Raw genomic sequence first — 12,525 nt, forward strand, 5'->3', positions numbered from 1 at the left:
GCCATCGGAAAAGGCGATAATATTTAAGTGTGGGTTTAATCTATGAGCAAGATATTTTTATATCGATGGCTAAATATAAAGAACCAACATATTGAAGCAAAATTTCTTTCAGGAATAGTGCAGTACCGGATTTATCCAGCGCAGAGGCCTGTCTGTTGCTTTGCGTAGGGTTATTGCAGTCCCAAAAATAGTTAGGTACCTACCTAACTTTCTGCTAGTGAGTAGGGAAACCGCGGAAAAATTACTGTTTGATAGGATAAATTTTAGAACCCTCCAGTAAGAACTAGGTGCGGGACTCCCGTCCTCGTCGGAGCAGGGATTATGTAGCTACTGAGCACATTAGTTATTACTATTTTCAATGACAGTCAAGTTACCTGTCGCTTTTAGCGATCATTATCTCTATCTCACATTCGGACACCCTAATGCGGACTAATGCGGATGTTACATGGGTCATTTATTTATTAGGTATTTATTACTGCACAGCCAATGACAATTGTGTAATGATACGTAATCCTACACACATAGTTAAGTACATGATTATGTTAATTAAACAAACAACATTAAAGTACTTGAACAAAAGGACTATAAAAATGACAATAACTAGACGTATTGGTTTTCTTAAAAGGAGCGATCCCATTCTTAACTGAAGTAATATATTAGGCATTTAAATGCTAATTCTTACGTAGGATGATCCTCGATGGCCTGCGTTAATGAGAAATGACATTTCTTTTATATGGTAACTGGTAACCTGAAGTGACTTATTTTATTAATTTATTTGAAGATCGTTTATCAGAATTTAATAAAAGGATGGACTGGACATATCCTTGAAATTTAAAAGTTGAAGTGTTATTGCTAGATCGTACCAATTTAATTTAATGTGATTTGAAAAACTAATTTATTTCTTGACCAAACGCAAAAAGAGGGGCTTTTTATTTTGAAAGACATGGACAAGTTTTACTTTTCTATCAAGTTCCAAGATTTAACACACATGATAGGACTGTTTTTAACCAAATTGTCGATATAAATGAATAGGAGCCTAATTAGGTACTATACGCATCATGTTTTGCTCTGCTGTCATACTTTATTAATTATGTGGAAGCCTATATTAGTTTGTATAATCATAATTGTATTTCTAAGTGGGCGGCTATGATGAATATACTTATCTTCATATTTTAGACCTCTTCTAATAGAAATTTGTACCTAAGTGCCTCATCAATCGAAACTACTTTACCTACGTGTAGTTTTTGACACGCTTATATTAGCTTTACTTGTTACTATGTATGTAAGAAAGTCTTATATATCTATTTCTAATCTAGATCTAGTGTAATTGATACTTAATAAAGAATTATATTTGTAATTTTGACTTTTTTCTCTAAAGTTGAAATTAAGTAGTTCTATAGTTGCCATAAATGGCGTATTACCATATAAAGTGATCCATTTTCCGCTAAAAACCCATAGGATCAGGTGTGAGAGCTGTTATGTCATCGTGTGGGCAGAACTGACTCAGTTACCAATGTCTGTTAGTAGGTTGCCAAAAAAATATGCTAAAGTTGGTATTTAAATCTTATTATGTTTTCCGAATCTTCAAAATATAGATGATAATTGAGAAGATTTTATTATTTAATGTTTGTCAAGTTGATGTTATTTTGTTACTAAGCCATTTTGCGTGGGTTTAAGTGACTCGAGATTGATTTGGATTTGTTATTGGGTTATAACATCAACAAAACAATTTTTATTTCTTGGTATCGAATCCTCTGTTATAGGAGAGTAGATATTTATTTACCCATCTTTTATGGTGTTTTTTCATCTTTATCAGAAGTAACAGCATTGCGGATGACGTTAGTAGGTATGGGTTTTTAGAATGAAAAATCTTTAATTTTCCTCCTAGAAATACCGAAAACACTGATGTCTTTCAAAGATTTCCGAATGGAAATCTTAGGATTATTAATATTCACAGGGTCAACTGAAATAGTTAAACTAGGTACAGTGGCGGATTAAGAGTATCCGAGGCCTTAAGCACAGAGCCTGTGTAGACCCCCTATTACTTAAATGGAAATAGAAGGTTGAAGAAATTGACCGAGCAAAGCGAGAGTGATGCACATGTAGTTTCAAATGCGCGAGCGAAGCGAGCGCGAAATTTTTTTCGGACTCGTACGGAGGTAAAATTTATCCCAAACGTACTTAATTTTTTGTTTGTTGACAAATGCAAAAACGAAGGCACATAGTTTCTGAATACGCGAGCGAAGCGAGCGCGAAATTTTAATTATTTTTATTATAAACTCAGAACCAAAATTACGTACAATGTAGCCCAAACGTACTTAACTTTTAATTTGTTGACAAATGTAAAAACGAGGACATATAGTTTTTGAAAACGCGAGCGAAGCGAGCGGGAAATCTTGATTATGTTTTAAGACTCAGAACTAAAATTTCGTAAAAGGGCTACATTTCAAACCTTCATTTCTTTCTGTTGGACAAGTAAGATGGATAACGTAAGATCGATAACAACGTCCGCGGACTTAACCGGTGGTCCGCGGACCACTTGGAATGCCTCCAGGCACCACCAGCCCACCACCACCAGGACCACTGATCTAAAGCATCCAAAATTTTCGGATATGTTTGTTATATTGCACTCGTAGTTACAGCGTGAGCTTCCCAACGACTGTACGATAGCGACTTCGGAACGCTATCGTTGCCTATTAATTCTTTGCCCAACGATGAGTAGAAGCCGAAAAAAAATTGTATAACAACTGCACAATTGAAAAAAAAAATCACTGCGATCGTACAACAATCTACAGCACTGCGACCAATCAAGTTTAGAGGCGGGGGTGTATGAAGGGTCACTCCCGAACTGCTCGCGCCTTGTGATTTCGGATATATTGTGGATGAATCTCGATAAAATGTAGGTATAAAATGAAACGCCAGCAGAGGATGGAGGCCCCTGGAGAACAGGGGCCCCAAGCACGTGCTTGTTGTGCTTATAGGGTTAATCCGCCACTGACTAGGTACACGGAAACAAATTATATGCCATGTGCAGAAATCTAGGACTATTGTTACCACGTATTACGAGCTTTTACATGAAAGATCCGAACCAAAATCGAAGGACCAAGAACTATCTTGTTGAATATGCTTGTTAAAGCCGATTTCTAGTTAAATACAGACGTACTAAGTAAATGAATGACATCACTGCTGTCTTGATCTGTATCACTCACGATCACGGCCGCTGGAAGTTCGCGCGCACCAAATATGGCGCCAAAGAAAAGTCGTTGCGTACAATTGAATTTTAAAATCAAGTCTAACTTTTGTTCCACGTTCCGCTCGCTGGATATTATACATGAATAGTTTTATCATTTAAACTACAATGGGATTTTGACATGCGATAGGTACTGGGTGTGGAACTTTACAAAAAAGTCCTTTTTATGCTCTGGTTAATTCATTGCATGATAGCCGAAAATAGTACACTTTTATACGTTAGTTGAGGATATCGACATCAGCTGAATTTCTATCCTTATGGAATTGGAACAAAAAGTATTTATAGTAGGTACTTATTGGCGTTGCAATAAGTAGGTATTACGAGATCGTATGACATCATAATAGCCTAAAACTGTCTAATATTGTTGGGACATGGAATAAAACTTGAAAGCATTAGTTAAGTGTCTACCTCCTTAACGGATTAAAGCTTGGTACAAGTTTCACTTAGCAATGGTCACTGTAATTTGTAGGACCTTCCTTTAATTCAGGAGAGAAGTCATGAAATGGATTTTTCGGATTGTCAGACTAAACTCATTCATATATTTTCTTCTGTAACTTTTTTTTTGTAGCTTCTTATTCTGGGTTCCCAGTAATTGTTTTTAACAAACCCACAGTCACTGAAGAACGATAAGGACCTAAGTATAAGGAGGCAGGTATATATATCATCAAAATATGGACTTACATAATAAATATAATATGTAGGTATATTACGAAACCTTTCAATTCTTACGTAGATTTGAATGCCTTACGTTATTCGATATGATATTGAGAATCCTTTAATTGGGACGGTGGGCGCCAAAAAAATAACAATATAAATAGGTAAATTGTTATTAATTTTATAAAGTTTTGAGAGGATAAATTAATTGACACTTCCTGCTTGTGTTTTAAGAATGGACTAACCTAACCTAACAGAACCTAAGTTTGGTATAAAGTTCATCGGATCAGCGATTTTATTGTAAGTAGTGCACTTATGGGCACTTTGTGCACCCTTTATAAAAGTTATAAAAATATATATGTTTTTTCTGCTACGTATCGGGGGTGGGGTCAGCTTTCCTAATTTTATTTACAAAAAAAATAAATACCTAAGTCTCAATTCGCACTTTCGTGGTAAGTAAAATTCGTGCGGATTAATTACTAACCCGCATTCTATCGTATATACCTAGTTACGTACCTGCACCGTAGGCTGTGCGGATCCGGAAGTGTGCAATTTTTTTTGTCATCGCCAGGTGTTGGTGTTGTAGGTACCTACCTACTGTAACTAGGTGACGTCAACGAAAGATTGACAAAAGAAAGTTTAAGATTTTGTTATTTACTTACAGAATTTATAAATTGTAGGTGAAAGATTTTAAAAGATTCCTAAAATTACTTCAGGGGAATTTTCATGCTTTTCTTTGCTAGAAATGCCAAATTTTGCCAAACAGTTCTGACTTGAATTTATCGCTTCGGGCGATGAGAGTCTAGTCTAGATCTACCGCTTACAGAAGAGGAAGAGATGGTAAGGTGAGGTCAGAATGACACTGAAATGTGTAAGTATTATAAAAAAAAAAAAACATATAGGTATTAGGAGAGAAATAGACGCAACAATAAATGAAAAATTGCACATATTTCTGCAACTTCAGGTAAGTAGATAAATATTTTTAAATAAAAAATATTTTTAAATAAATTGAAATAAACACTGTAGTGAATGCCCTTAAACTGAACAGGGGTTGCAAACCTTTCCTGTCATCCTGTGCGTTTAAATACTCTCAGGAAAAACTTATGATAACACAGCCGGGTTCAACGTCTGTTTACAATACCTACCGATTAACCATATGTATTCCTATACAAACAAGAAGTAGGTATGTATGTATAGGCGTCGGCGTAGGCGCTTCGAACAGTATAAGGCCGGTGCACATACCTCACGGACTGTTATCTCACCGCGAGAAAATACACGAATCAGACGTAAGTGTTGTGGCCGCAGCTTATAAAAATAACAGTGAAAAAAGTATTTATTTAATTAATTATTTTGAGAGTGTGCAGTGAGTGATATCGGATTAATTTTGGTTACTAACTATCTATATTATGTATTTGGTTATGTAAAGTTGGTGAAGGTGTAATGTAAACATTTATTTAGAATTAAAAAAAATAACTGAACTATTTTACTCTTCACGTTATGTATTACTTAGGTACACAATTTTATTTGAATATTCGTATAATTCTTTTTATTTAATTCAATAATCATTCATAATTTAAAGGCTCTTAAACTCTTTGGTCAATTTAATAACTAACTTTACTTATCTCATAAGAGTAAATCGCTTTATTTAATCAAACAATATACATTTCGGAGAATGGTATTCTTGCAATTGTTGGTATTAATAACGGACTCGTCGTTACCATAAACAGAAGAAAATGTAGGGGTCAGGCGAATTGCGAGTACTTATTTATATTTACCGGATGACACATACAACCTTCAATGGTATCGTAGCTCATTCATAGTGTCCGTTGGTTCACATCAATGACGAGGAAGTTTAACAAACTGTTACTAACTGCAATTTGCTTAAGTTAATAATGAGATAAGCATTAATAACTTCAGCTTGATAGATACCATTGGATGTTAATTTAATCTATTAACTACAAACTTAATATTTAATGCATTGTTAGCCGCGTATGTCTGCCCATAACAATATTAAAATGAAGATTGAGGAATGTAGCTCTGACTCTAACAATGACAAAAGATAAATCATGAATGAAAAAATAAACACCGCGACTCTCTGGAAAATTGAAGCGTCAATTTGACAACTATTAGGAAAACATTACAGAAATGTTTACAAAAATTTACAGTTTTTATAAATACTCACTGAAAAATATTTAGATTACTTTTGACGATGATATCTGAATAATATGAGATCGTTTCTGTAGATGGGCGCGAAGGTGTTTATGTTGGCGCCATTGGTGCTCCTGGTTTTTGGTACTGCTGAAGGTAAGTTATTCAGAGTAACTAATTACTGCCTCAATATTTAGAGGATCAAAGCAACAAGATTATGTGTTGTTGGTAAAGTAAGCTGAAAAATATGTTGCAATTGGGTCTTCACATTGCATTAACTTTTAAAAGTTCAACCTAAGCTCTCAAGCTTAGATTTAATTTTAACGTATAACGGCTCTTCTTAGACATATTCCGCCATCATTTATACTTAGGCAAGTTCAAGTTTTCCTTGCCTAGTGACCCTCGTTTTGTAACCTATTTAATTTCATTTAAAAAAGTGCTTAATACTTCGATATTTTTACGAAACTGCGTAGATTTTTACGATGACTGTAGACATAATTACGACTTGTGAACAAATATTACGAAAGTTACGATACCTGGGGCCCGATTCTCCTAATTTTACTTAAGCGACCTTCGATTGACGTTCGACTCGATTCGACTGAGATCCAATCCCGACTCGATTACTATTGAAGCGTATGTGGCATTCCGCTATTTTTTCTTTGAAATAAACGTTTTTATTCTTTTCTGTCATTCAATAATGAATCATTTTGTCTGCAAATGTTTTACGATTGCAAAATGATTGCACGGCAAACTACCTTATAGACCAAAATTACCAAAATAGCATACCAATCGCACACCAATCAAATGTCAATCGAATACGATTGGTCTTTTATTAGTAGCAGAATGCCCGATATGGTTAAAACTGCTATTACGATCGTATTGCGATTCGATTACTATTCGATTTTGACATTATTAACTTAGGAGAATCGGGCCCCCGGAGTTAAGCATCCACTTACCTATGTTGCAATCGGGACATCGCCATTCAAGACTATCCTTGTTGAATATGACCTTTTGTTACTACCAATACCAGTCTCTGAAAACATATGGAGTACAAACTGGCTTTGATGGTAGCTCAGACCTCAGAGATATATAATTTACTGATTCGCGCGGTTTAAAAGATTTATTTTCCTAATCTGTCCCACTGCTGTGCAAAAGGCCTCCCTATTTCGTGTCTCCAAACCTCCTGACCCTTTAAGTGTTTCCTTCAATCACAGTTATAAGCGTCTAGCTCGTCCCGCCATCTCTTCCGGGGCCTACCCCGTCCGCTTAGCCGAACTTTGTTTACAACATTTTAAAGCTAACTTGTAGACAAGTCACTTGTTTCTTCCTTATTAGTTAACAATGCTCTTGTTCGTCATAGGTGTTCTTAGAAATTGTCTAATGTGCGAATTTACTAGTCTGCGTGTTTTCCAAATTATGAGGAAAACTGTCCTTAGTATTTGGTTTTTGCTCATGACATTTCCTGATTTAAAAAAGCCTTTATCTAGTAGCTTCTCCATATAATGCTGGAATAATTTTTCCAATCGGACCAGATGGTATTCCTAAGCACTATTACATATTTAGAATAGATTATAAATTCCGCTATTGAATTTATTATAATAGATTTTATTTTATGACTCATTGTCAATAAAAATACAAAGCGTATTGTAAATCGCCAGTTATGTGATCAATGGCTGAAGGTCAAGCGCTGCAGCACGAGACTGCCTGACCACGCGGAACACACCCACAGCACTCTTCAACTCGTCATAAGTTCTCGTATTCGGTCATCTCATCAGGATTCTGATATTTACGTAATGGTGAATGAGTAGGAAGCTTACTGTATCGATTCACCAATTAGGAAGTGCACCTTAAAATCGATTAATTTAATTTATTCGAAGAAAGAATAAAGAAGCTTCTGACGATAAGATGTTGTTATGAAATCATAATTTCTTGTTTCCAACTACTCTCATAAGAAACAACTAGAAGTTTGTTAAATAATGAAAATAATTTCTCGTCTAGAAAATAGAAGCTGCTGTATGGTCTATTTGCCACACCCGTCAAAGTAACAAAGCCTGCAATATTGCAGATTTATGTCTAATGCTACGGACAAATGAACATATTATTTTGCATTCCTAACATGAGTGCCGTGCTGTATAACAATGTAAATCCGTCATTGCGACTTGGCAAGGACGCTAGGTCTCGTGTAGGCGAAGCCTTCCACACATATGGTCCGTTGCCAAGGTCCACTCTATGGTTTTTTTATTTTTCCTAATGATGTTTTTGCTTGATTGCCAGCATCATGCAAATTGATGAAGCGTGGGGGTTAAATACTTTTTGTTCTGTTTGTTTTGTTTTTTAATCATGTTGTTGTTGATAATGTGATCTACTTATGACGCAGCTTCCTTATTAATGTCTATTTGTCGTATAATTTTATCATAAATCAATCCATCGATGTTCTTATGGTATTTTGGATTTGATTTAAATTCAAAATTGTTACATCATTAACATCTTTATGGCTGCTAGGTAACCATCCAAAACATCATAAATCTGTGTTTTTTTATTTAAATTGCTTGATATTCATTGTGTATCCACTCGCAGTTACCTATTCTTATAAAGACGACAAAGGTGACATTTACATGATTTAATAAATCACATCCTTAATCTAGATCAACATCATTATCATATTTTTTATCTACATCATCTCTATTTCCTTGAAGGTCAACGCTACCACAACTACTATGCCCGGAACTACCTGGGCCGCGACCTGTACGAGCACGGGCGCTCGATCTCCGACAACCTGGTGACCTGCGGGCCCCACACCTGCGGCGTCGGGGCCCACTGCATCCACGGCAGTGTGAGGCCCGTCTGCGCTTGCCTGCCTGGCTACTCCGGAGATGCACTCACCCAGTGCGTCAAGATCGAGTGCATTGGTGAGTACCTACTTAAGCTATTATTGGTAAATCATAAGGTACTTATTATTTCTACAATAAGAGGGAAATGATGACTTAAGTTTTGATTAGGGCGATTAAATTAGTTTTTCTCTCAACTCTACGGATGAACTTTATGATTAATTATACCAGAAGTTGGACGATTAGAGTCGATGGCACCCAACTAATTTGACTTTATGTTTTCATTAGACAACAGCGAATGCCGTGGCCACCAGAGCTGCGTCAACCAACACTGTATCGACCCCTGCGCCGGCGCCTGCGGCGTCAACGCTAACTGCGACGTAAGATATTTCTTCACAATCAATTTTAATATTTTCTTTTATTGTATGAAGCAAGTTCTTTAATAAAGGAATATTATTATGTCATTGTTCCGACAGGTCCGTAACCACATCCCGGTTTGTACCTGCCCAGCTGGCTACACCGGAAACCCCTTCAGCTCCTGCAGAATCGCCGACCCAGGTACGAAATAATCTATTATCATCAATAATATCTCTCTTATTGGACTATAGGTACTGAAAATGTTATGATATTGTTCACAGAGGAAGCTTGCCACCCATCTCCCTGCGGCGCCAACACTAAGTGCCACGTCGCTAACAACCAGGCTATTTGTACTTGCTTACCTGGATACAGGGTATGTTTAATCATCAATTCCTTTCAGGGTTTCTTTATTTTGTAGCGATACATAATTAATAATTCTTTACACCTTGGTTTCAAACTTCGAATCTCCCACGAATATAAGATGTTAATATACTACATTTTGTGATCCAGGGTAGTCCCTTAACCGGCTGTCACCACGAATGCGAGTCTGACGGCGAGTGTGGTGCCCAACAATCTTGTCGGGACTTCAAGTGTATCAGCCCCTGTGGAGACTGTGGTGTTAACGCTGACTGTGAGACTGTTGCTGCCCACCGCGCAATCTGCAAGTGCCCCAGAGTAAGTACCCTTAAGTTATTCCATAATAATAGGTACTTTTTAGAGTGCTTGATATAAACAGACAATTACTGGTGCTAATTGAAATTGCTTCAACTACGTATAAGTAATAAACAAAAAGAAACTTAATAAAACTGTTATTTTCTCCCACAGGGTTACCACGGCGACCCCTACAGGATCTGCACAGCTGAGTGCACATCTGACGGTGAATGCCCCAGCTACAAGCCCGCTTGCATCTACAACGCTTGTGTCGACCCTTGCATCAATGCCTGCGGAACCAACGCTGAGTGCCACCTCCGTGGTCTGACACCCGTCTGCTCTTGCCCAAGGAACATGACTGGAGATCCCTTCTCTTACTGCCGACCTTTCGAAGCCCGTAAGTTGGTTTAATTTTGCTAAAGCTTTTGACACTTTAGAGCTCGAATTATAAAGAAGATGATGTGAAAATGAGTGGGATGCCTCAAGGTACCATACTCGGTACAACGCTTTTCAACCTGTATTGTATAAATCTCATCTTTCAGATGTACCAGCCTCATCCGTTGGTAATAAGATCTCCAAACTAATATTGTGAATGAGAAATAAATATATTTTTGCTGTTAGGTGACCTTTGCGAGCCCAACCCTTGTGGTGCCAACGCCAAGTGCACCCCCGGACACGACCGCACCGGCGCCGAGCGTCCCGTCTGCACCTGTCCTACCGGATACATCGGAAACGCTCTCGTCTCTTGCGAACGTGTAAGTTTGCCGATTAAATTATTATGATAACTTTGTCCCTTCTCTGAATGAGAAGAAACCAGAAGGCCCACCCGATCTAAAGAAGGGAAAGGTTGCAATGATGTAAGCCTCAAATTAATCTCATTCGATTTCAAATGTGATACTTATCATCTCTGTTCATACTTGAATGATACACATTGATGTGGGGTTTTTCCTGTTTTTTAACGTTTTGTGGTTATTCTCCAGGGTGAATGCGAGCTGGACTCCCAGTGTCCCGACAACCTGGCTTGCGTGGGCTACCGCTGCGTGGACCCCTGTCTTGGCAACACTCAGTGCGGCTCCGGCGCCGTCTGCATGGCCCGTAGGCACATCGCTGTCTGCACTTGCCCTAACGGTAAATTTCTACTATTTTTAGTTAAGAAATCCAATAAATAAAGGTACTTAGTAAATTGCTTCATATACTATACCTATACTATACTTAGTGGGATTGGCAACTTAGATTGGATTCTGTACATCGTTGAAATGCAATGAGTTCCTTGACTGGTATTCATCAATACAATTTCAACTGAATAGATGAAACCTCTGCATTCCTACCATGACAATCACTGTAATAAAATACCACATACTTGACTCGTAATGCAAGATTGTCCTTTGTTCTCATTCCTATTCATTTGTTCAGGACGCAACGGCGATGCCCTCGTGAACTGCTACGACACACAGTCAGTGGTAGCCACCGGCCGTTACTACAGGTACAAGCGTGACGGCAACTACACCAGCCAGCCCGAGCCCGAAGCACCCGCCACCATCGTCGAGCTCACTGAAGCCAAAACTGAAACTGAATCGAAACCAGAAGAGAAAAAAGAATAAATTCATACCCCGAAAAAATACGACTAAATTATCGTACTAAAACCGCGGACTTCTAACTTTAGGTACATCACTAATGTCATATTGACAGATGTTTTAGTCGACCAGTGCCACTGAATTAAGTTATTTAAAAAGCCCGCGCTTTTTTTACGAAACTATAAAAGGATTTACCGAAATTATTAATTTAAACTTTCAATTCGATATGATGAACTTGTTTTAAATAAAAATGAGCTTATTTTTGTAAGTTGTTAAATGGTTTTATGAAAGTACAAAAACGGGAGAAACAAGAAGTACGGAATGCTCTCTTTTTCTATCGTTGAATGAAACAAAAAGAAGAGGCAGCAATGCTGTGCTCGTATCGAATTGAAAGTTTGAACTTGGCTTTCTAATGTTTTACTTGTTAGCTCTGACTGTTAAACAATCATGCTCTCTACACGTTTGATATCGATAAAGGAATCCAATTGGTAAAGATGAAAAAGCTGTTATGTTGTTGGTTAATTATGGTTACTAATAAGTAAATACTGCCAATTCCAATAAAATTGTCGCTATTATTTCTGTGTCTTTCAATTTTATCACCCGTCTGCTGACTAATTTGAGTGTTGCCCTCTCTGTCATTAAACCTACCTAAGTGTAATCTGCTGCCATTACAAAATAACTTGTTTAATATATATCTTTTAATATCGAATCTAAAAATCCAAATATATAATTGAATTGAATTTAATATAATAAAGAGGAAACGTTTTTTTGTTTATTGGTTTGTAGCCTAAAAGCTCCGAAACTACTGTAAAATTCTTTCACTGTTGAGAACCTAGATTATTCCCGAGTAACATAGGCTTTATGTTGTAAACAACTATTGGGAAACTGCTAGTCTTTTTTTAATAAGTAAATTATTGATACAGTAGCTAAGCATTATCTCAAGTTAAATGACGTCAGACATTATTCGAGAACGCATTTATTTGTCATGCGTACGGCTAGCAATAAAATCACCACCTATGAGTTACACAAAACTTGTGTAGTCAGAAATGAGAGAGGATGATAT

The 12,525-nt window shown here is 37.1% G+C and overlaps 1 protein-coding gene across 1 annotated transcript; it reads left to right on the forward strand.

Moving 5' to 3' along the window:
- Positions 1-5,082: 5,082 nt before the first annotated feature.
- LOC124639730 (neurogenic locus notch homolog protein 3) lies at positions 5,083-12,037 on the forward strand. The gene is made up of 11 exons (XM_047177191.1): positions 5,083-5,190; positions 6,148-6,208; positions 8,749-8,961; positions 9,169-9,260; positions 9,357-9,438; positions 9,519-9,610; positions 9,748-9,912; positions 10,063-10,285; positions 10,510-10,643; positions 10,869-11,016; positions 11,302-12,037. The coding sequence occupies exons 2-11, from the start codon at positions 6,148-6,150 to the stop codon at positions 11,487-11,489; spliced, it is 1,398 nt and encodes a 465-aa protein (XP_047033147.1). The 5' UTR covers positions 5,083-5,190; the 3' UTR covers positions 11,490-12,037.
- Positions 12,038-12,525: the final 488 nt, after the last annotated feature.

This window comes from Helicoverpa zea, chromosome 19 (assembly GCF_022581195.2).
Source record: "Helicoverpa zea isolate HzStark_Cry1AcR chromosome 19, ilHelZeax1.1, whole genome shotgun sequence".
NCBI classification, from domain to species: domain Eukaryota; kingdom Metazoa; phylum Arthropoda; class Insecta; order Lepidoptera; family Noctuidae; genus Helicoverpa; species Helicoverpa zea.